This window comes from Musca autumnalis, unplaced genomic scaffold (genome assembly GCF_047663935.1).
Source record: "Musca autumnalis isolate F117 unplaced genomic scaffold, ASM4766393v1 scaffold_3, whole genome shotgun sequence".
Lineage (NCBI taxonomy): Eukaryota > Metazoa > Arthropoda > Insecta > Diptera > Muscidae > Musca > Musca autumnalis.
This window is the reverse complement of record NW_027411866.1, coordinates 249,480,417-249,506,705: the sequence shown is the minus strand read 5'-3', so window position 1 is coordinate 249,506,705 and position 26,289 is coordinate 249,480,417. Positions and strand designations below refer to the sequence as shown.

The following is a 26,289-nucleotide window of genomic DNA, read 5'->3' as shown; positions in this document are numbered from 1 at the left end:
TGCAATGTTATATTACGTATTATATATCAGGGCTATAGTCGTGAACATTTTAAGAATAATTTTGATAGACTAGCCAGTACTTTTAAAATGTCTGAGGAGTGAGTGTTGTTGTGAATTTTTTAAGAATGTTTGACATTGGCTATACTTGAGCTTGAAATTTATTTGGTTTTTTATTGTTTCCAAATCTTCTCCACGTTCCTAAAACTCATTGGGTTCATGTCCTAGCATTATTTGTCATCATTTATCATCACCTGATCTACTTTAAAACAAAAAAAATTCAACTCCCAAAAGGGCTTGTACCAGTTTCCCTTTAAAACAGTGTTTGACATATTTTGACAATAAATCTCTACAAAAAAAAATCTCAACCTTTTGTTTTTCGCCTAGACATTTGAAATGCAAACTGGAACACAAAACAATCTCTCCAGGGACCTTAAGTTAAGCTAGCTGGATGAAAACATCATTTAACCTTTGTCTGGGGAATGTTTTTGAGGCTTTAAGATGTTGCTGCTTTAATAGAAACTGAAAGCTGTTCCCCCACAACAACAACAACAATTCTTATCTTATAACAAGGTTAAATTCATTGCAACGTTTTTGTCGAATCATTTTATCTGAACATTTGTTAAATCACACTTGTTTACAAACACACGCATACATACACATTCGTACACACGAATGGTATGAACCCAATAAATTACACTTTATGATACATAATCTAATCCACAACAGATGAGTCTCGTTCGTCGTATGGCAAGTGTAACAAACAGCCACATCACGAATGATTGTCTGGTAGAGTGGTAAATCCTCCACCAAAAAGGACCCTTTAGATAGCTGTAAGGCTACAGCATTGCTGACGCAGCATCCAGTAGTTCGGACGACTTGCACGTTAAGTTATCAATTATTTATGAGTGTTGATGTGCAAGTGAGGTAAAGTTTGTGCCAACGCCATCAAGGGGCCAATGAAAATGAAATATTTTGTCATGAAAAATAGTCCACAAAATACGAAAAACGAGCATATGAACCACATTACGTGCTGCAAGGTGACATGATGGATGGTTGTTGACAGAAAGTTGAGGATTTCAAAAAAGTGGGGATTTAGCTTAAAGTTTTTTGGGGAAATTCTGATAAATCGAAATGTCTCAAAATCTAGCTTGATCCTCCTATGGAAGTAAATTGACACTTGTGTATTTTTTTTGTTATTTGAAGGTCATTCTGAAGCAAAGAAAGTCTCTAAATCTAAGGATCTAAAAGGTCATATACAGTCTTACAGTTAGAGGCTGAGATTCTAAGATAGAAGGCAATCCAACTTTTACCTTCGTTGAAAATAAGGTAGACTCAACTTTCAAAGTTATCTGAAATTCATTGAAAATTTATTCTCTTGCCTTTTTTATTATATTATATATTCCTTTTATGCCAGTTTTGGAACAAGATTTTCCATTCTACTTCCTAAATCTCACCCATAATTTCCTTTAATTTGTTTTCTTCTCTTAACAATCTAACCTTCCATCATTCAATGACTATTGAGAATTTCCCTTGAGAAACACTCTCTCGTTCTTCAAAAAATCTCTATATTTATTTAGAATCCTCCTTATGCCATGTCCTTGGGGATATGTTAATTACAATTCTATTGAGCAATTTCATCTTTAGCATTCTCAGCATTTTATAATGCATTTAAAAAAATTGTCTTTCAAACTCCCAACAAAAACAAGCGTTACAAATTCCAGGAGTGTGCCACCAAAGAATTGGCTAAATAAACTCCAACACAAATTGATAACGTGTGTCCTCGGTCTTTGCCTTGGCATTTGAACTGGTGTTACTACTAGGGTTTCATCATCATTGCCATGCCATGAATCAAATTATATAACGATTACAAGCAAATGAATGAATGACGTTCTGAAATGTAAAATGAATGATGACACGTGGCGACAAAATGTCAGGCATGTGGTCGTCGTCATCATCATCCAGTTATCTGCAGTTGAAGTTTTTGTGATTTTCTGTTATTTTTTGTGTGTTTAAGTGAAAGCCATTTAGGGCTTAACGGAAGACAGTGGTGTTAAATGGAAGAGATTGTGGGTTCCAAGAATGTTTTTGTAAGGGAAATGGATAAGGGTAAAGTTTTGGAAATGAAAAGACTGTAGTTAAATACATATAACACAAAATATTGTTGTGTCCTCCGCTGTCGTGTCGATTCTCAAATTGGACCTATTTACAGCAATTCAGGACAAAAAAACATATTTGCCTCAAAGGTCTGGGGCTACTACGTAGATTTAGTATGTTTTCGGGGAGGTTTAATGTTGTAACTAAGTCTTAATATCATGTATTTGGCGAAGAAATTTCCAGTGTCTGAGAGAACGAAAATTCAGCAATTTGCATTTGCCAAGTCAAACTTATTCTGAGACTCGTTTAACACCTCGAAAATACATTGAAGGTTCAGTTTGATAACCTTTGAAGTGCTATTTCTATCGGTAGACGCCCCTAACGTGGAGCCGAGAATTTAGTTTAAATGGTGTGGGTTGATATTCAAAGTGTCATCTAATTTTCCTTTCCCCTCTGATTTTTTAACCTTTACATTTAAGAGTCAATCAATCTCTGAGAACTAGAAGACATATGCACGTACATATTTCCCCTTCCGATCCATTTTATTTGTGTACTAATCACTCCTGACATACCTTGAAGATACTGTTTTGATAACCTTTGAAGACATGTTTCCATCTGTAGACCTTTACAAACCGCAGAGGGAGAGATGACAATGGCAACTTCGCAATGGCGCCCAACATATAGCCTAGAGTTCCATGTTTATTTCGCAAAATTCTTACCAAAAATTAATTAAAATTCTGCTTGTTTAAAAACAAAGTTCAAAACAAAACCCACACATTTACTTCATAGACTATGACTCTAACAGAAATTGGCACCAAAGATGAACATTTTTGCCAGCATGCGCACACTAAGAACTTATTTCTAAGCCTAAACCACTTTTAATTGGTTATTTTGAGGTTCGGTTTGGCGCCCAATGTGGCCACATTAGTGTTTTATAATCTTTACCACAAGAACCCATGATGTGGACACTAGTCCAACAACTGACTTGAGGGTATACAACAACGCATTTATTCTAGATTTTAGTTAATGTTTCCAATTGGCGCCCAAGCTTGGTAACATCTGGGGTTTGTAAAACAGAAGCAACATCATTTATTGCTTATTGTGAGGTTCGGTTTGGCGCCCAATGTGACCACATTAGTGTTTTATAATCTTTACCACAAGAATCCATGATGTGGACACCAGTCCAACTGACTTGAGGGTATACAACAACAAATTTACTCTAGATTTTAGTTAATGTTTCCAATTGGCGCCCAACCTTGGTAACATCTGGGATTTGTAAAACAGGAGCAACCTCATTTAAGAAACTGTTAAGCAAAATTTTCCACTCTCATGAGACAACAAAAAACATTTGTTCTTGATTGTATCAATATTATTGAATGGCGCCCAACGTGGGTTTATAATTTTTTTACCATTTTCAACACATTCTATTTTATAAAAAGTGACCTTCTTTCAGACCAACCTTAAACTAATAAAAAAAACATTATTTTTAGATTTAGATCAATATTTCAAAATGGCGCCCAACGTTGATTCTTCACAATATTTTTAGCTTTCAACATAACAAAATTGCTTAATAAGGAATCATTATACCATCAGTATTTATGCTAACGACACTTCATACGGGCAAAATGTGCCTCATCGAAATAATGGTTTTAGACCCCAAGTATGTTTGGACGAAATGTGTTTCAGACAATTTGGAGTCGATTGAGCAATGTCCGTCCGTCTGTCTGTCTGTCTGGCTGGATGGAGCGCACGATAACTCTCGAACGGATGAACCGATTCGGTTCAAATTTTGGCTTTCGTAATATTTTGCCCAAAATTAGTTAAAGTTCGAAGATTGGCTATATCGGTCCACCTCTTCCGGTACCTACCCCACAAAAGTTCGAAAATGTTCGGAAACTTTGTGCGCACGATAACTCTTGAAGGGAGTAACCGATTTGGCCCACACTTTGTACATCGTGAAAGTTCTACCAGACTTAGATGAAGTTTAAATATGGACTCAATCGGTCCACTCCTTCGGGTACCTCCCACACAAAATTTCGGGAAAATTCAGTTTTGGACTTGCTCTGGAAGCGCTTTGATTTTTGTTGTAGCAACTTGTATTCGCTGTCCCCCATACGACGGTACAAGTTTCATAACGGGCAAGTCCATACTTCCTGAAAAAATAGTCTGAAAGGTGCAAAAAAAAACCCCTATGACACCATGTGTAGTGGTTGGAGCGCAAGATAAATCTCGAACGGATCTGCCAATTCGGTCCAAAATGTGGCCATTTTGTCCAAACATAGTTTAAGTTCGAAGATAAACCATGTCGGTCCACTCCTTCAGGTACCTCCCACACAAAAATTCTAAAATCTTCGGAAAAAATATGCGCACGATAACTCTTGAAGGGAGTGACCGATGTAATCCATTCTCTGCACATCGTAATATATCTACCAGATATAGATCAGGTTCGAATATGGACTATATTTGTGCACTCCTTTGGGTACCTCCCGCACAAAATTTCAGATAAGTTCACTTTAAGACCTGCTCTCGAATCTCTTAGATTTGTTGAAGCGATTTGCATTCGCTACCTCCATTACGACGGTAAAAGTTTTTTCAGGAGCAGGTCCATATTTCTTGGGAAAACATCCCGAAAGGTGTAAAAAGCCCTATGTCACCATATGTGGCTCTCGAACTGTTCTACCGATTTGGTGCAACATTTGGTCTTCGTCAAATTTTATCCAAACTTAGTTTGATGGGGCAATACCGGTCCCCAACTTCCGGTACTTCTCCCCAATATTTAAAAAATGTCACTAAAATGTTAGGACGATATCACTTGAATGGTGCAACCAATTTAGTCCAAACTTTGGATCTCCTAATATTTTGTCAAAATTTATTTTAACTTCCAAAATGGCCCATATTGGTCCTCCCTAAGGGTACCTCCCCCACAAAAGTTCAACATTTGTATTAATTCCTAATCCACATTTTTGTCGGCAAGTTCAAGTGTTGAAAAAGGGCCACAAAATTCTGAAGAGACGCTAAATACATTCTATCTGTCCGTAGATGAAAGTTTCAGTTCACATTGGCTGAGGGCATACCTCTGTCTGACTGACATTTTTTTACTTGTTTTCATATATCGCTTCAGTCTGACCTGATTCCATGAAAAATGTTCTGCTTTAGATTTTCAGCCTTGTTTCAGAATGGCGCCCAACGTGGGCGCATTACTATGTTGACATTTCCAACATTTTTATGTTGTCCAGAAGCTGTTTCATGGCAAAAGATCTCCCTTCATTGCTTGAGACTTTGAAAAACATAATTTATAGATGTTCACCAATTTTTAAGTATGGCGCCCAAAGGGGATACATCCATATTTTCTAATAAAATGGTTAATTAAATAAAATTAATCACCCATTCAATTGATTCTTCCTTACACTATGCCAAAATTGGTTTTAAATGGCGCCCAACGTAAGAACCTTCCTTTGTTCTGGGTCTTTCCTCGATTTTTACCAACTTTAAAACTAGTATTTGTTTCTTAATAAAAAATATTTTAATTATTTTGAATAGAACTCTCATAAAAAAATGACCTTCTTCCTAATAAGAAAACAATTATTTTATATTTTTTTTCGAGTTACTTTCTCTTTGCCTTGAAGTCTACTTTAAACCAAGTGTCTTATTATTATGAATAATGTATTCCTTGTAATTTAATGTTTTTTTCGCCATTAAGACTTGTCAGAATGTTTTGAAAATTATGCGATTAATCTAAAATTGAAATTGGTGGAAGTTTTGAAAATAAATTTAATATGGCGCCCAACGTGGGACCTGCATTTCCTTTGCACATTTCCCAGTAAAATACATAGGACCAATGCACTATTTAAAACTATTTTATTTTTCATTAATGTTAATTTATACATTTGTGCTTATTATGGCGCCCAATGTGGGACCCTAATACCACGGGGAAATTTTATCCACCGTAAATGTCTGCAATGTGCCATAGGAAATATTTTCCTAAAAGTAAATGCATCACATCATCGCTACTAGTAGATTTGGTTATATGTATTTAAAAATGGCGCCCAACGTGGAACCCATTATCCATGTATTTAGATATTTAATAATTTTCCAATTTTTAAATGGACAGATTATATTCAAATTCAAGACTCAAAGTGATGTAAATAATAAAATATATTTTTTCATCTTGTTTATTCTTATTAGCTTCAATATGGCACCCACAGTGGACCCAAAATCCTCGGGAACTTCTATAGAAAATATTTATTTGTTTGTAATGACTTTAAAATATCACAAGACATATTTTTTACAAAAAATACCTCAGACTATAGTTACTTTTAGATTTCGTTATATATTTTTACAAATGGCGCCCAACGTGGGAATCAATTTATGTAAATTTCTATTTTTTTTTTTTTTGACATTACAAACAAAAAACAACCACTGTGCGTGGCACCATCCCGACTTTTAACCCGCAATGACACGTGTTGGGTATGAAATGGACAAATCTTAACTGCTGTGCAATTTAACCACTTACAACATACTAAAACACAAGAAACAGGCACCCGCTACCCCTCATTTGATGAACATTACGAAAAGAAGGCAGCCAGACATTCTCTCACCAAACAGACAGCCAGCCAGGCAGGCGTTTGAGATTAGCTTAACAAAATATTAGGATATGGAAATAGAAGTAACAGCTGATACTCAAAGCAAATAACGTCGTTGCAATAAATTGTCGAAAAAGTGGTTGTGAACGGCGTTCACTTAAAAATGTTGTGCTTGTGTCTTTGAATACTAGTGGATCATAAGCTTGTTAAACAATTAGGATTTCAAAACAGTTTTCGTTTTAATATTTTGTTCCCATGAATGGATACAACAACAACAATTTCTCTTATTCATTTCATTTTCTTCTTTTTTTTCCAGGTTCCATAATGGGTTCAGCTAGTGAAGATGAAGACGATGATGATGATCCGCCACATTTACGCGGACCCCCTCTGGGTTTGGGTATGCTGGGACCAAATGGTCCAGACTCAGCAGGTGGACCATTGGGAGCATCAGATATTTCAGTACAAAGCATGAGCACCGACAGCAAAAATACCCATGACGATTCAGATCAGGTAAGTACAACAGCAACAACAACAATCACACAAATGAAATATAAAACCTAATGAACGACAAAAGGCAAAAAGACCACTAAAAAGGCAAACTGCATAACCCCCACCTCCACAACAACAAAAATAATAGCAAAAACATTGATCATCTTCAGGAAAAAAACCTTAAAATGATTAATGATGTTTGCCAAACAATTACCAAACAAATTTGATTTTTATTTATCATCACTTCGGTCGGATGGTCAGTTTTGGGTTTCACGGGGTGGTGGAATACAAGTGCCAAATGGTCAGTTGAGATGAGGGACAGACAAAACCACAGCCACACAAACGAATATTTTAACACTTTTCTTATACGCTGGTATATCTTTTTAAAAAAGTTTCATTTATTTTTGTGTTGTATAGGGTTCCTTAGATGGTGATCCTGATGCGAGAGGTGATTCTCAGGCCGAAAACAAAAGTCCTGACGATGCCAACGGTTCAAAGCGAAGAGGTCCGCGCACAACGATCAAAGCCAAACAATTGGAAGTACTGAAAACCGCATTTAACCAAACACCGAAACCGACACGCCACATCAGAGAACAGCTGGCCAAAGAAACGGGTCTGCCGATGAGAGTGATACAGGTGAGTGTCCTTTTGTGGTGTGTGTGTGTGTGAAACCAATATTGATTAATTGTTAATGAAGCTATGATTGACATATATGGTTTTAAATGTTAAGATGTGGGGGAACAATTGAAATAGAAATCGCATGTGGAAAATTTGCATCAAAAATAAGAAAATATTCAGCTTTATTTGAAGCATACCAATAACAGCCCTTCCTATCATTTTTCCATTTACATCAAAATAAAAATAAAACCGAAAATCAATTCAAATTTTGTTGTTTAAAGAGTTTATGGCCAAACCGCAGAAAATCCGAACACCAACAAAAAAGCCTTTCTGTAGACGACAACAACAATCACCATCATTCAACAGCAGCAGGCAGTAGTAGTAAAAATACAACAAAACAGGCAGCAGCAACAACAACATTTCATTTCATGGTTTTTACATTTTTATGGTCCATTGTCACGTTCCGACGTTCACTTGTACGTATACAAAATTATAAAGTGTTTACCGAAATTGTAGTAGTTGTATTCGTGTTTAACCAAGAAGCCCCATCTCCCCACTCTTTCACAATACAAAATTTGCAAAAAAAAAAAATAAACCGCAACCAACAAAAAAGTGGAGATTGTTATGGCTGAACGAAGTAATTCCGTCGTCATCGTCGTGGTCTTCGTCGCCAGCACAACAATCAAGAACATGATACCAATGATCCAATTACAGTGATCGCTTGCCCTGTATTCCCCTCTACCAAAAAATTATTAGATTTATCCGAATTGCCAAGCAACATTAACATGGCCAATTGACAGAGTGACTGCTGTCTGCCTGCCTTTTTGATTTTGGCTTCCTTTCATTTCGTAACAAAAATTGAAGTACATTTTTTTTTGTGATTTCATCAGTCATCAAACATTGATGACCGAATAGTAAACCATGCACCGCTGTTGATGATGATCACCACTCGTCATTTTCATCCAAAGATTTGAAACGGGTTTCCAACTTTATGTAAGTCTTATCTTAGTATGACTGACTGACTGGCCACTGAATGAGTGTAGCAAATGAATTGTGACAGGTGATCCTCAGACAAAAAAAAAATAGTTGCAAGCCACTCTTTTCATAGTAGCTTTCGTAGCTCTTGCTCTTCAACCGGAAGATGTTTGGCCTAAAATTTTCTGTGTCTTTAGCAGACAATTTCTTTAGCAATTAGATAAATGTTTTTGAGTTTTTATTTTGGTTGTTGTACAACAAAAGTTAATGTTATTTCAGTAAATGTAGCAATTTGGCATAGGCTACACAAAGTAATGCTTATAATGCATTTACAACAAAGTATCGAAAAGGCTAAAATTGAATGGCAATGAAGAAATGAAAACTTAGACAGACAATTTTCAACAAAAAATACAAATACAATATAATAAACTTCATCATAATCTACTTTTCTACGGAAATTTATGTATGATAATCCCCTATACCTAAAACAAGGAAGCCAACCAAGCCAATTACACACAATATGTTTCACAGCTTTTTTTAGAACGAACCCAAGTCCGCTGGAAGGACAAATTTTATAGGAAAAACATTTTTATTCAATTTTGCTATCAAAAAATTATTTTTTTCCAATGTTGAAATCGTCATTAAAGTCATAGCCCCATGTTGGGCTCCATTTATAACAAAATTAAAATTCACAGTTGTTTTAATAAATTCCAGAAGTTCTATGGAATACATTACTAACATTAAGATCTAAAATCGTCACCTATGATGTAGTTTAACGTTGGGCGCCATTTTAGAAAAAAAAAATAAAATTCATAGTGGCTTTAATAAAAACGTCCGGCCCTGTTTTGAAGAGCACAATTAATTGTATTTTGTAAAAAAATATATATTTTTCCAATGCTGATATCGTCAATAAAGACCAATGTTGGGCGCCATTAAGAACAAAATTAAATTTAACAGCAGTTTCAATGAACCTCCAAAAGGTCTACGACAGAAATCTCTTAAAATTTTCTTTTTATACTCTCAGAATTTTGCTAACGAGGGTATAAACACTTTCATACGGGCAAAATGTGCCTCATCGAAATAATGGTTTTAGACCCCAAGTATGTTTGGACCAAATATGTTTCAGTATATTTGGAGTCTATTGAGCAATGTCCGCCCGTCTGTCTGTCTGTCTGGCTGGAGCGCACGATAACTCTCGAACGGATCAACCGATTCCATCCAAAATTTGGCTTTCATAATATTTTGTCCAAACTAAGATTAAGTTCGAAGATGGGCTATATAGGTCCACTCCTTCTGGTACCTCCCACACAAAAGTTCGAAAATGTTCGGAAAATTTGTGCGCACGACAACTCTTGAAGGAAGTAACCGATTTGATCCATACTTTGCACATCGTGAAATTTCTACTAAACTTAGATGAGGTTCCAAAATGGACTCAATCGGTCCACTCCTTCGGGTACCTCCCACACAAAATTTCGGATAAGTTCAGATTAGGACAAGCTCTCGAATCGCTTTGATTTTTGTTGCAACAAGTTGTATTCATTGAACCCCATACGACGGTACAAGTTTAATCAGGGGACAGTCCATACTTCCTGAGAAAATAGCCTGAAAGATGCAAAAGGCCCCTATAACACCGTGTGTAGTGGATGGAGCGCAAGATAACTCTCGAACGGATCTGCCGATTCGGTCCAAAATTTGGCCTTCGTAATATTTTGTGCAAACATAGTTCAAATTCGAAGATAAGCCATATCGGTACACTCCTTCAGGTACCTCCCCCACAAAAGTTCAAAAATGTTCGGAAAAATTGTGTGCACGATAACTCTTGAAGGGAGTGCCCGATGTAATCCATACTTTTCACATCCTAATATATCTACCAGATATAGATCAGGTTCGAATATTGAATATATTTGTCTACTCTTTCTGGTACCACTCACACACAATTTCGGATAAGTTCACTTTAAGACCTGCTCCCGAATCACTTTGATTTTTGTTGAAGCGATTTGCATTCGCTACCTCCATTACGACAGTAAAAGTTTTTTCAGGGGCAAGTCCATATTTCTTAGGAAAACAGCACGAAAGGTGCAAAAAATCTCTATGTTACCATCTGTGGCTGTCGGGGAGTACGATAACTCTCGAACTGTTCAACCGATTTGGTCCAACATTTGGTCTTCGTCATATTATATCCAAATTTTGTTTCATGGGGCAATATCGGTCCACAACTTCCGGTACTATTTAAAAAATATTTAAAAAATGTCACTAAAATGCTAGGACGATATCACTTGAATGGGGCAACCCATTTGGTCCAAACTTTGGATATCCTAATATTTTGTCAACATTTAGTTTAACTTCTAAAATGGTCCATATCGGTCTTCCCTAATGGTACCTCCCCCACAAAGGTTCAACATTTGTGTCTTAGTGCAGTTAATTCCTAATCCACATTTTTGTCGTTAAGTTCAAATGTCCAAAAAGGGCCACAAAATTCTGAAGAGACCTTAAATACATTCGATATGTCCGTAGGTGAATGTTTCACTTCACATTGGCTGAGGGTATATATCTGACACTTTTTTAATTGTTTTTTGTTAATTTTTAATAGCCTTTTTAAGTTCACTGAAGATGATTGGATATTCCAATTGAAATATTGGTAACATTAAAATCAGAACATCGGATTTTTTATTTAAAACGCTGGCAGCCAAATAAATCCTAACCCCAAAATGTTCTTAAAAACCTTAAATTCTCATCCAAATCGTAGTCCGATGTTGGGTGCCATTTATTTAAAAAGAAAATAATTGCTGGCAGTTATAATTACGGAATTAATTGTATTTCGTGCAAACACTGAAAATGCAATTTAGGTCACAGCCCCACGTTGGGCGCCATTTATAACCACATTGAAATAAGAAGTATTTGTTAGCGTTGGGTAATCTAGTTTCTAGTTGACGTATGAGTAACATCGTAAAATCTAACGCGTGATATTAAGTATACACAGTTTGTTCATACAAATGATGTGGGCCATTGGGACTGCATAGTGAACTAGATAGTTTCATATAGTTCTTTTGGCACAACTCTAGTATTTGTATGATTTGAGGAATTACAGCTATTGAAAATGAAATAACCATCGAAACCGCCAATTAGATCGTAACCCACGTTGAACGACATTTCCAAAACAATTCGATTCAAGTTTTATCTAACACATAGCAGGGCCTGGATTCTTGTTCCTTAAATATTTGACATGCAAAATATTTCCTTTATGTTTTTTTTTTCATTTGACATTTTTTTTCTTTATAAAAGTTTTCATTTTACATTTTCATAGAAACAGAATTGAGCCCCAAGTCTCGTAAGCTGTAACCGATTTGGTCCAAAGTTTGTTTATAATTTTTTAATAAATTTCGCAAGTTCTATGACAGAAATTTAATTTAATTTAAAAAAAAAAAAAGTAAAAAAATCGCCATGCTAGTCGTAGTCCCACGTTGGGCGCCATTTACAAACGAGTTAAAAATTGAGAGCAGTTAAAAAAACAGGGGAGTTAGTAACAAGTAATTTATTGCATTTAGTTTAAACAAATCCAGAAATGCGATTTTGAGTCGCAACCCTACCTTGGGCGCCACCAAATTGCAAATTAAAATACAAAGTAGTTGCAACGACTTGAAAAAACTCCAACTGGCTAAATTAACGGTAATTCCACGTTGGGCGCCATTTGGAGAAAAATCGAAACTCTTAAGTCATACACATAGCAATTCGAATGAATATTAGATTTTTTCCCCAACCTAAATTATATCAATCTATATCCGTGGATGGCTAGTGTGCGCGATCGTAACTCCGTAATGGGCGCCATTTATTAAAAAGATAGGAATAGTTTCATCGTTCGACGGAAGTTTGAATGTTGCTATACCCTCAGTTGATAGACAGGTACGAAATATTGGCTTGAAATAATGGCTTTAGATCACAATTATGTTTGCGTGAAATTCACTACTTCGGGACCTTGGCCACAAAAGTTCAATTATTTTTCTAAAATTGAGCGCACGATAACTCTCGAATAAATAATCGATTTATTCCAAACAATATGAGAACAGATCAGTATGGTAACATGGGGCGCCTTCACCACGTTTTTGTTCAAAATGTTCTCATATCGACATCATTAAAGTTTTTTCAAATATTATTTTTGGTAAGAATATTAGCATATCTTAACTATAAGTTTTGATATATAAATGATTATAATTTTGTTTTTAAAATATTATTTTTGAGAATTTACAAAATGTCTAAAAACTGGCGAAGCCTCACCACCCATGGGGTAGCTTCGCCATCGACATAGGACATATATCAACGGACTCTAAAACAGGCATTTACCATACTTCCTCCTTAAATATCAACATTATGCATATAAGGGTCATTTTTTCTATTTAATAATCAAAAATGATTATAAAATTTACAAAAAGAAACATATTTTAGCAATTAATTGAAGTAGGTACCTTGAATTTAGGCATAAAAACGACATTTTTGCTAAATTAGATAGGTTTAGCACAATATTTTATTTCAAATTCACATTATAGCGTGGTATATCAGTAGCATAAACAATTTAAGTTAAACCTGACATATTTCTCACATTAACCCACTACACCCCTATCATGGCGTAGCCGCCCCACCCCCTACATAGTTCATAATATGAATATATTGACATTTATAATTACTTTTATCATGCAAATTATTTGGATTTATATTCTTCAGTAGTTGTCTATTAACGGTATAAAATATAATTTTGATATCACAAAAGGTATATAAGATATCACAAAATATGCCTACCATGAATATTTTTCGCAATACCCCAAAAACATGAAACCGCGTGAATCAGCAGTCATATATTCGATAGAAATGCCAATTTTTGGGAGATGAAAGATCTTCGTTAAACTCACAATTTTCCCTTTAACGGCATTTCTCTAGCAGTTATAGTTATCAAGAAAATCGGCGGTGGCGGAGGCGCCCCAGTGGCGAAGCCGGCCCATGTTACCATATATGTTCTCCTTTGGGTATATCCCACAAAAAAATTTCAAATTTTTTGGGAAAAGTGCAGTTTAAGTCCAGCTCTTGGCTTGCTTTGAAATTTCTTTCATCAGTTTGTCCCCGCGGCCCTTATTATGATTATACAAGTTTTTCACGGGGCAAGTCCATACTTTCCAAGCTGTAAAAAATACTAAACTGACCAACCAAAATGGCTGTTGGGCTCAAGCTGACATGACTTCAACCTTTGCATATCGGAAAGTTTCTCTCAAACATAAATAAAGTTTGAAGATGGAATATGCCGGATAACTACTTCTGTAGTGGAATTCTGTAACTCATTTTTCGAGTTACCGACAAATATCGGTAAAATTAAAATGCTCATAATTTAGTAATTAACGAAAATTTTCGGTAAGTTAACAAACAATATAAAGCTGTTGCTAAATTCTACCGATAGCAACAGTGCTGTCAACTTTTATTGATACTTTTCATTCATAATTTTTCTTTTAAATGTTACCGATTTTTGTCGGTAACTCAAAACATGAGTTACAGAATTCAAAGACTTAAAAAGTTCAACATTTTCTCTTGTGTTCAGTTGCGGTTCTACTCGAGGATTGTTTTTGAATTTTCAGCGAAGTTTGATCTTTAGATTCTGATTACAGCAATGTGATGTTATTCGTGGGCAAGTCACTGCTTCCTGACATAAAGACCTAAAAGTAAAAAAAATCCTACGGTGACAAACTATCGACTGAAATGACTCCCAAAATTATATGCAGTTCCAATGTCAGTCCATTTTTTCATTCCTCCTCCAAAGTGCGTTTTAATGTAGTTACGGTCAGTTCCCGGATCGTGTTGAAACTTTATGTGCCCGTAGTTGATGTGATCGTGACTTCAATGCCGACTTGGGTCCCAAAAGTCTCAGTAGTTAGGGCCACAAATACCATAAATACTCAGTACTAAGGACCACTTTAGTTGACCACTTTAGTATGCCACTTTAGGGCCATAAATACCACAAATACTCAGTAGTTAGGGCCAGTTTAGTAGTCTTTGTGGTGTTTATTAAAATTTTATAGGTCCCATATCATTGAGCTAATATTAAGGTGAACTCATTAATATTAATATGAGGATCTCTTCATAGTTCATTCAGATCCACCACTCCTGTTATTGTCTTCTTATACAACCACATGCTTAGGCTATTTAGCTGTCGCCTTACCCGTCTGATTCTTTTTCCCTTGTTTAGTAATTATTCTAAATTATTTGCCATTTAAAGATAATTGTTGAAACATATTTAAAATTTACACCAAATAATTAATAATGCTTCAATAAATAATTGATGTTCTTAAATTCTCATGAAGATAATTTAAAGCACATATGTAGTACATATTATATACATACAAACATACATTAATATGTACATTCATGAGTATGTACTTTCTGGATAATTATTGTTGTATGTAGTACTATCTCATCAGTCGGTGTTAAATTTTGCCAAAGGCTTTTATTTGTCTTTACAAGCAACCGTCGTCGTAGAGCTCTTAAGGGCCTCAAACAAATTCACACACACGCGTTGCAACACACTGATATTTTGTCAGCGTAACTGTCAGGCTATTGGAAGGTGTCAGCGTATTGTCGTAGTTTTCATTGTAAGCGTGTGAACGTCAATAACATTTGATTATTGTGTCTGTTGCGTTAGGCTATTTACGATTGTGGGCCTGTCGAGGAACCGCGATAAGAGAGACAAGTACAAGATTGAGCGGGTAATTTAAAAAAAGTGCATATTTACTTAATTTTAAATTTACTAACAAAGAAATAGACTTTAAAGAGAAGGGTTAAATTTGATTTTTTTAAATGTCCTTTATTTTTTATTTATTAAAAAAAAAAATACAATAAAATATGAACTTAAATTTAGAGAAAATATAATGGCTCTGCAAAATTCTACATCAAATTTGTTTCTTAAAAATTCAAACTTTTATTTTAAATTAAAAAATAAAAAATTACAAAAAACCTAAGAAACAAATCTTAATATTCCGCTCACCAAAAAGTGGGCGTTTCCGCACTGATTACGTTTTTTGTTTTCATAAACCAAAATATCTCGTTTTTAATGAATCTCCACATATCATCAATATGCAAAAGTAGCCTACAAAATCAAAGATAGGCCTCAGAGGATGTTGTGGGTAGTTGATTGGACTGTGCCGTCTTTAGTTGAACCAAAAAAAGAACAATCATTAAAAACTAAGTTAAATAACTTCCGTTTGAAAATGAAAGCCACTCAAACAGACCCAATACTAAAATCCCTGGCAATGGCAAATCATTGAAGCATTTCGAAAATCTATAAAAAACAAAATACCCAAGCAGACAAAACAAAATACAAAAAACGCAAAAGTTAAAAAAGCCTACCTTGTTGCAACAACAGTCAATGCTTATAGTGCTTACTCTTCCTCTGCTGTTATGCTGTTACGGCAAGCCATGAATATTTATGATAAAACAGTTCAAGAGAAAAAAAGTCTATATTAAATGCCGAAGATCTTCGGTGTTGGGTAGTTAAAAGATTTATGCGTTTTTTATGCTGATAAATGTGGTAAGGCCCAATAACCTAGAAGTTGTAGTGAGGAACTCCACAGCAACAACAAAAACTAAATCTCATTTAAGGGCATTTTGGCCTTGCCTTAGTTTTCTTTTGGCAAATTCCTTCTTTTCGCTTAAAGATTGGAACTCTATTTGTTGTAACTGCAATTGACAACTTTTCGTGAGGGAACATTTGTCAGTGTTACGCTTGGCCGCAAAAAGTTCAGAGTTTTTGGATTGTCAAGATATAGGAGGGTTGTTTAACAACGTAGGGAATTCTAAAACCGAAAACAATTTTCTTTAAAAATCCACATTTTGTAGTCTGATTGTCACTGAATCCCAGTTTTGTGGTCTGATGATCACCAAAAAAATTACCTGTAAAAATCCACGTTTTGTGGTGTGGTTTCTTTAAAAATCCAAGTTTTGTGATCTGGTTTCTTTAAAAATCCACGTTTTGTGGTCTGGTTTCTTTAAAAATCCACCTTTTGTGGCCTCAGAATCACCGTAAAAAATTTCTTTAAAAATCCACGTTTTGTGGCCTCAGAATCACCGTAAAAAATTTCTTTAAAAATCCACGTTTTGTGGCCTCAGAATCACCGTAAAAAATTTCTTTAAAAATCCACGTTTTGTGGCCTCAGAATCACCGTAAAAAATTTCTTTAAAAATTCAAGTTTTGTGGCCTCAGAATCACCGTAAAAAATTTCTTTAAAAATCCACGTTTTGTGGCCTCAGAATCACCGTAAAAAATTTCTTTAAAAATTCAAGTTTTGTGGCCTCAGAATCACCGTAAAAAATTTCTTTAAAAATCCACGTTTTGTGGCCTCAGAATCACCGTAAAAAATTTCTTTAAAAATTCAAGTTTTGTGGCCTCAGAATCACCGTAAAAAATTTCTTTAAAAATCCACGTTTTGTGGCCTCAGAATCACCGTAAAAAATTTCTTTAAAAATTCAAGTTTTGTGGCCTCAGAATCACCGTAAAAAATTTCTTTAAAAATCCACGTTTTGTGGCCTCAGAATCACCGTAAAAAATTTCTTTAAAAATCTACGTTTTGTGGCCTCAGAATCACCGTAAAAAATTTCTTTAAAAATCCACGCTTTGTGGCCTCAAAATCACCGTAAAAAATTCTTTAAAAATCCACGTTTTGTGGCCTCAGAATCACCGTAAAAAATTCTTTAAAAATCCACGTTTTGTGGCCTCAGAATCACCGTAAAAAATTTCTTTAAAAATCCACGTTTTGTGGGCTCAGAATCACCGTAAAAAATTTCTTTAAAAACCCACGTTTTGTGGGCTCAGACTCACCGTAAAAAATTTCTTTAAAAATCCACGTTTTGTGGGCTCAGAATAGGGTCACCGAAAATTTTTTCTTTAAAAATCCACGTTTTGTGGGCTCAGAACAGGGTCACCGAAAATTTTTTCTTTAAAAATCCACGTTTTGTGGGCTCAGAATAGGGTTACCGACAATTTTTTCTTTAAAAATCCACGTTTTTCGTCTTAGGGTCACCGACAATTTTTTCTTTAAAAATCCACGTTTTTCGTCTTAGGGTCACCGACAATTTTTTCTTTAAAAATCCACGTTTTTCGTCTTAGGGTCACCGACAATTTTTTCTTTAAAAATCCACGTTTTGTCGTCTTAGGGTCACAGAAAAGTTTTTCTTTAAAAATCCACGTTTTGTCGTCTTAGGGTCACAGAAAATTTTTTCTTTAAAAATCCACGTTTTGTCGTCTTAGTGTCACCGAAAATTTTTTCTTTAAAAATCCACGTTTTGTCGTCTTAGGGTCACCGAAAATTTTTTCTTTAAAAATCCACGTTTTGTCGTCTAAGGGTCACCGAAATTCTTTTCTTTAAAAATCCACGTTTTGTCGTCTTAAAAATCCACGTTTTGTCGTCTTAGGGTCACCGAAAATTTTTTCTTTAAAAATCCACGTTTTGTCTCGAAGGGTCACCGAAAATTTTTTCTTTAAAAATCCACGTTTTTTCGACATAGGGTCACCGAAAATTTTTTCTTTAAAAATCCAAGTTTTTTCGACATAGGGTCACCGAAAATTTTTTCTTTAAAAATCCACGTTTTGTCGTCTAAGGGTCACCGAAATTCTTTTCTTTAAAAATCCACGTTTTGTCATCTTATGGTCACCGAAAATTTTTTCTTTAAAAATCCACGTTTCGTCGTGTTAGGGTCACCGAAAATTTTTTCTTTAAAAATCCACGTTTCGTCGTCTTAGGGTCACCGAAAATTTTTTCTTTAAAAATCCACGTTTTGTCGTCTTATGGTCACCGAAAACTTTTTCTTTAAAAATTCACGTTTTGTCGTCTTAGGGTCACTGAAAATTTTTTCTTTAAAAATCCACGTTTTGTCGTCTTAGGGTCACCGAAAATTTTTTCTTTAAAAATCCACGTTTTGTCGTCTTAGGGTCACCGAAAATTTTTTCTTTAAAAATCCACGTTTTGTCGTCTTAGGGTCACCGAAAATTTTTTCTTTAAAAATCCACGTTTTGTCGTCTTAGGGTCACCGAAAATGTTTTCTTTAAAAATCCACGTTTTGTCGTCTTAGGGTCACCGAAATTTTTTTCTTTAAAAATCCACGTTTTGCGTCTTAGGGTCACCGAAAATTTTTTCTTTAAAAATCCACGTTTTGTCGTCTTAGGGTCACCGAAAATGTTTTCTTTAAAAATCCACGTTTTGTCGTCTTAGGGTCACCGAAAATTTTTTCTTTAAAAATCCACGTTTTGTCGTCTTAGGGTCACCGAAAATGTTTTCTTTAAAAATCCACGTTTTGTCGTCTTAGGGTCACCGAAATTTTTTTCTTTAAAAATCCACGTTTTGTCGTCTTAGGGTCACCGAAAATTTTTTCTTTAAAAATCCACGTTTTGTCGTCTTAGGGTCACCGAAAATGTTTTCTTTAAAAATCCACGTTTTGTCGTCTTAGGGTCACCGAAATTTTTTTCTTTAAAAATCCACGTTTTGTCGTCTTAGGGTCACCGAAAATTTTTTCTTTAAAAATCCACGTTTTGTCGTCTTAGGGTCACCGAAAAAATTTCTTTAAAAATTCGCGTTTTGTGGTCTGAGGTTCACCGAAAAAAATTCTTTAAAATCCACGTTTTGTGGTCTGGGGTTCACCGAAAAAAATTCTTTAAAATCCATGTATAGTGTTCTAATGGCCACCGAAAAAAAAAAAATCTTTAAAAATTCCAGTTCTGTGGTCTGATGATCACCGAAAAAATTTCTTTAAAAATTCGCGTTTTGTGGTCTGAGGTTCACCGAAAAAAATTCTTTAAAATCCACGTTTTGTGGTCTAATGGCCACCGAAAAAAAATCTTTAAAAATTCCAGTTCTGTGGTCTGATGGTCACCGAAATATTTTTCTTTAAAAATCCACGTTTTGTGGTCTAATGGCCACCGAAAAAAAAACTTTAAAAATCCACGTTCAACTTTAATCGCTCTAAATTTTATCCATCTACTTCTTATCAATCCTTTACCACCACCCCACCCTCCCGAGATACCACATTTGCACTTGAAAAGTTTTGCTGTTACACGCTTCAAAAGAAAAACGCAACTTAGCTTAAAGTTTAACGTCAACGTGATTGTGGTTAAAGCCGACGGTTTTGTTTGCTTGGCGAAGACATCGATGAAACATTTTTTTGCAAAAAATAAAATACTAACCGTAAACCATTAGCCGTCAATAGCAGATACTGGCAGTCAGGCAGAAAAGCAAGCAGACATACCTAGTCATACATTTCAAAGCCCACTCCGCCTCATCTCCAGCTAACCATCAACCTACCAAACCAAAAATCTACCAACAAAATAGTTACGGCTAACCACAAAATGCCAAACCATTGGCAATGTATAGCAACAACAACATCAGCAAACGATGACGGACGACAAAATGAAAATGTTTCAACAGCGAGAAAAAAAATTAAGCGGATTGCGTTGACGTTTTTCTGAATTTTTGCCAGCGGTTTTTCGTCAATGGCAGATTATGGGTGAATTTGTTTTGCAAAGCTTTGAGTTAACTGCTTTTTGAATTTGAAATCCTAAAGATGAAGGGGGAGGTTTGGGAGGCAATGATATCCAGTGGTTAGGATACCCAACTCCTACGCAATGGATCAATGGTTCAATCCCTGTGCAGAATCTTACACTTTTTGGCGGTGCCTAATCCGCTCAGCAAATTCCTAACCACATTTTCTGAGTAAATCGGATTAGAAATTGTCGGGTTTCACGATCGTGACACGGCTAAAATAACTTTTCTATAATAAGACCATAACATGTTCGACACGCCTTTTGGACTCAGCGACAAATAGAATGTCCCACACTAGTGAGCTAATAATAGAATCTTGCAGTGCGCCTATGTATCTTCGGAGATTTATCATTTATTTTATATTTATCAGAAGACCAATTATTTACAGCATACCCCTTCAGGGCGTCTTCTATAAGGGAAATACCACTTCAAAAATTCTCCAATTCTTCTTTACAAGGTCCTCCATGTATAGGCGACGCCTTTATATACATAGGAGTAGAGAAGACCCCATTACAAAGTTTCCTATGTACAGAGGACCACTTTCATACACAGAAGACCCATTTAAGATGTTTTCTATTTATAGAAGATCACTTTGCGAGGTCTTCCATGTGGAGAGTGACCCTCTGAGAGTTCTTATATGTGGAGAAAAACCCTTTGAGCGGAGTGCTATGAAGAGAAGATCCATTTAGAAGGTCTTCTGTGTGGAGTAGAGCTTTTTGAGCGGTGTTCTATGTAGAGAAGACTCCTTTAGGATGACTTCCATCTGAAGATGACACCTTTAGAAGGTCTTCCATGTGCGGAAGACCACATTAAAAGACCTTGTATCTACAGAAGAATACCTTAAGAAGTATTTTATTTACAGAAGACCACTTTAGGAGGTCTTCTGTGGGTTTTCTGTGCGAAGAAGACAGCTTTAAAAGCCCCTTTAATAGGTATTCTAAATGGAGGGGAACTCTGTATAGGGCCTTCAATGTGGAGAATACCTCCTTAGAAAATCTTATATCTACTGAAAACACTTTTAGAATGTCCTCCATGTAGAGAAGATCCCTTTAAGATATATTCAATACCGGAGACACATTTACAAGGTTTTCTATGTAGAGAAGACCCATTTAGGATGTCGCCTGTGTGGAAGAGGCCGGTTAATGAAGTTTTTTGTAGACGTGATTGTTTAGGAAAACTTGCATCTTCCTTTAGGAAGATTTTTATGTAGTGAGGGATGGAATAGATTCTGCTGCATATGTAAAAATCTTCTCATTCTATCAGCTGTATTTGAGGAGTTTTTTTATTTTTTACTTTTTCCCCTCTTTAACTGTTATTTATCGTTTTTTTCTTTTCTGGATTCATGTTCATCACATTACAAAATTATGGTCATCATAGATATAATTTATGACCTAACATCAATTCATAACTTCTGTTTAACAGTCAAGAGCAATTGTGCCACCGACGGCAATATTTACTCTTTGAACAAAAATCACAACAACAAAACAATCTCTATGAAAGTTGTTGTTGTTTACAATCCCATGGAGTACCATAATATGTGGAGGACTGGTTGGCGACATATAAGCCGGGTTTATATGTCTAATCTTAAGCTCAAGATCAAAGACAAATTTGCTTGTAGGTTCTTTGGCTTGTGAACATATTATTATTGAATAAACAACAACAAGAAGAAAAAGAGAAATATGAATGAATAGCTTACTACGACGCTAGGTCGATATAACACAAAGATTTTATTTTGTTAAGCTCCTAGCATAAGCTTATACCTAATCTCTGATAAATAAAACCAAGAACATATGAACGAAAAAAAATTGGCGACATCTTAAGAGGGCTTAGCGTAAGACAAAAACAAAAAAAGCAACTATGCGCAGGCGCTCAGTCATTCATTCATTTTTTTTTTCAAAATTTATGCGATTTTAATAATTTTAATTTTTTTGTCTTTGGCATGGCCACAAAACACATGTTTTCTTACTCATAATTTTGGAGATTAAGAAACGAAAAAAATCAACAGATTTTAAATGTCATTCGTGGATAATGACAAAAGGAAAGGGAAACCGCCTCTGTTAATGTTAATTTTGAGATTTGTTGATGGCGCCAAGCTGGGCTTTGACAAACGAAGCTCAACATTTTTGTTAAGTGCCATAAATGGAGCAAAACTTCAGGCATCGTCAATAACAACTTGTCCATAAACAAATTTGGAAGTTTTATGTTAATTCAGTTTACTTGGTGATTTGGAATTTAAATGTTAATTTCATTAGAAACAGTGACGGAGAGGAAATGTCCAATAAAAAACTTAGGCAATTCATCCGCTCAAAGTTGGTGTGTGAGTTCTACTCAATACAGGTTTTAATTTAAATAGAGATCTAAAGGAAAAGATAAATCAAAGCTAAATAAAGTTTGGCGACATTTGATAACAGATTAATAGTAGGAATCTGCGGTGTTGGATGGTGAAATAGGCAAGAGTTTGGGATTTGAGATGTGTGAAGAATAAAATTTTTAGATTTTCTAATCTATGTTTTATTTGTCGATTAAAAATAAGTTAGAGGGTGGTTAATTACGTATTACTTATTTACTTGTTATAATTTCTTTTTCAATATTTTTTATTATTTATTTGTTGAAATTGTTTATTATTTATTTTTTAATATTTTTTATTATTTATTTTTTAATACTTCATATTATTTATTTTTAACATGTTTTATTTATTATTTATTTTTTACTATTTTTATTTTGTAATAAATTTTATTATTTATTTTTTAATAATATAGAGTATTTTATCTGTAATGATGAAGTTAAACCATTGGGCTACTACTCCAGACTTAAAAAAATCATTTTTAATAATTATTATTTATATTTTTGCTTTTCAAAATAGTCAGACTTAATCCCATAATCGTTGTTTTAATATTTTATTAAAACAACTTTATTTCCTAGTCCTAAGACGATTCGAACAAAAATTCGTTCGAACTACTACCAAATTTCTGTTTTTTGATAAATATTTGAATTGTTTTTATTTTCACTCAAACAAATATAACCTACAACAACAGGAGTTTGGTGGTAATTCGAACGAATTTGAATTCGAATCGTCTTAGAGAAACAGGCCTTTAATTTTTTTGTGGAAAAATTCTTTAAAAAATATAAAATCAATACAAAAACATTCGAATTTCAAATAAAATAATTCAAATTACAAATGGAATAATTTGAATTTCACATGGAATAATTCGAATTACAATTAGAATAATTCGAATTACAAATGAAATGTTTCGTATTACAAATAAAATGTTTCGAATTACAAATGGAATAATCGAATTATAAATTAAATGTTACGAATTACTACTGAAATGTTTCGAATTACATCTGAAAAAGGTGTAATTTTATTTATTTGTTAAAATTTGTTATATCTTTGATATATTTTATTTTTTGTATTTTAATATTTTTCATTTATTATTAATTTTTTTTTTTAAGTTTTTTATTTACTTTTAATTATTTATTTTTTTAATATTTTTATGTATTATTTATTTTTTAATACTTTTTATTTATATTTTAATTTTTTATTTATTATTTATATTTTAAAATTTTTAATTATTTTTTTTTAAATTTTTATTAATTATTTAATATTTTTATTTATTATTTATTTTTTACTATATGTTTTTTATTTTTAATTATTATTAATTTTTTTATTTATTATTATTTAATTTTATTTATTTTTAGTTATATATTATTAACATATTTATTTATTATTTAATTATTTACTAACTATGTATTTATTACGTTGTTAATAATAAATAAATAAAAAATAAATTTAATTCTCATTTATTATTTATTTTTTGAATATTTATTATTTTTGAATATTTATTATTTGTTATTGATTTTTTAATATTTTTAATTAATATTTATTGTTTATTGTTTAATAATTATTACTTATGTGTTCATATTTTCTATTTATTATTTATTTGTTAATATTTTATATTTATTATTTTTTTAATATTATTCATTTATTATTTATTTTTTTAATGTTTTTTATTTACTTTTAATTATTATTTATATATTAAAATTTTTTATTATTTTTTTAATAATTTTTATTAATTATTTTGTTTTAATATTTTTATTTATTATTTATTTTTTTACAATTTTTATTATTTGTTTTTTTATTATTTTTAATTATTATTAATTTTTTAATATTTTTTATTTATTTAATTTTATTGTTTTAATGTTTTTAATTTATTTTTAGTTATATTTATTTATTATTTAATTCTTTACTAACTATGTATTTATTACGTTGTTAACAATAAATTAATAAATAAAAAATAAACTTAATTTAATTCTTATTTATTATTTATTATTTGTTATTGATTTTTTAATATTTTTAATTAATATTTATTATTATTATTATTATTTATAATTTATTTGTTAATATTTTATATTTATTTTTTTTTATATTTTTAATTTATAATTTATTTTTTAATTTTTTTAATATTTTAATTTTTTAATATATAATTTATGTTTTAGTACGTTTACTTATTACCAATTTTTTAATATACTTTTAGCATTTGTTTTTTGTAATATTTTTAATTTATTATTTATTTATTATTTGTTAAATTTTAATGTTTTTCATTTATTTTTAGTTATTTATTTTTTAACATATTTATTTATTATTTAATTATTTACTGACTATGTATTTATTACGTTGTTAATAATAAATAAATAAATAAATAAATAAATTTAATTCTTATTTATTATTTATTATTTTAATAATTATTATTTGTTATTGATTTTTTAATATTTTTAATTAATATTTATTATTTATTGTTTAATAATTATTACTTGTGTGTTCATATTTTTTATTTATTATTTATTTGTTAATATTTTATATTTATTATTTTCATTTTTTTATATTTTTAATTTTATCATTTTTTTTAATTTTTTTAATATTTAAATTTTGTAATATATGTATAATTTATTTAATATTTTATAACCAATTTTTTAATATTTTTTATTTATTTTTTTGTTTTTTTTTAATATTTTTAATTTATTATTTATTTATAAATATTTTTATTTATTATTTTTTTTAATAATTCTTATTTATTATTTTGTTATTATCATGTATTATTATTTTTTATTTAATATTAATTTTTTATATTTCTATTTGTTCGTTTTTATTTATTACTTGTTTTTTAATATTTGTATTTATTTTTAATAATTAATAATTTTTTTTAATATTTTTTATTTATTTTTTAATATTTCTTATTTATTTTTTACTATATATTACTTTTATGGTAATTTTAAATTTTACTCCCAAAATTGTCTGCCATTACAACAACTAAGATCATTGAACTTTTAGGCCTACCAAAAAACAACAAGTTTCTCAAAGACTGCTTAAACTTCCTTAATTCCTACTTAAAAAAAAGGAACAAAACAGGTGGTTCCTTACCAAATCCACATGCACCTTCAGAGATAGTGAAGCATGCAAAACCTTTAGCAAGCCGTTTGAAAAGCTGGAATCTTAACACTTGTCAACATGAAACTGCATTCTAAGCTTTTTGGGAATGCATTTAATATGAATCTGACATTTAGCCCTTTAAAGAGGGGCATATTATAAAGGATTTTCTCTGCAGTTCAGAAACACAGCAAAAATCCTCCGACAATGCGCCACTGATGATGACATCAATGGTGGGGCTTATTTTTAAAATGTTGCGCTGATCATTTCAACAACTTTTGAAGTTCAAGAGAAGAGGAACAACACACACTTTGCGAACATCTTCTGTCTATGTGGGACAGCAGAGGATTATGTATTTTTGTTCTTGTGGCCTTCCTTGTCTGTCTGCCAGTCAGGCATTGAACATCATGCGTGTTAAAAACTGTCAACAATCTGTCATTATCCGCTTGATGTCTCTGTTAATACGTCCACGTTTCGATTTTTTTTTTCTTTTCATTTTGGGGTTTTTTCGGTGGGTTTTGTGTCATTTGTGTGTTTTCTCAAA

The 26,289-nt window shown here is 32.7% G+C and overlaps 1 protein-coding gene across 2 annotated transcripts in view; it reads left to right on the top strand.

Annotated features, from left to right (window-relative positions):
* Positions 1-26,289, top strand: part of Lim1 (LIM homeobox 1) — a 177,738-nt gene that overhangs the window by 136,660 nt on the left and 14,789 nt on the right. For both annotated transcript variants that reach the window (XM_073977767.1, XM_073977766.1), the window contains exons 4-5: positions 6,994-7,187; positions 7,584-7,802. In XM_073977767.1, coding sequence (XP_073833868.1) covers positions 6,994-7,187; positions 7,584-7,802 — 413 coding nt within the window. The remainder of the gene's footprint in view (positions 1-6,993; positions 7,188-7,583; positions 7,803-26,289) is intronic.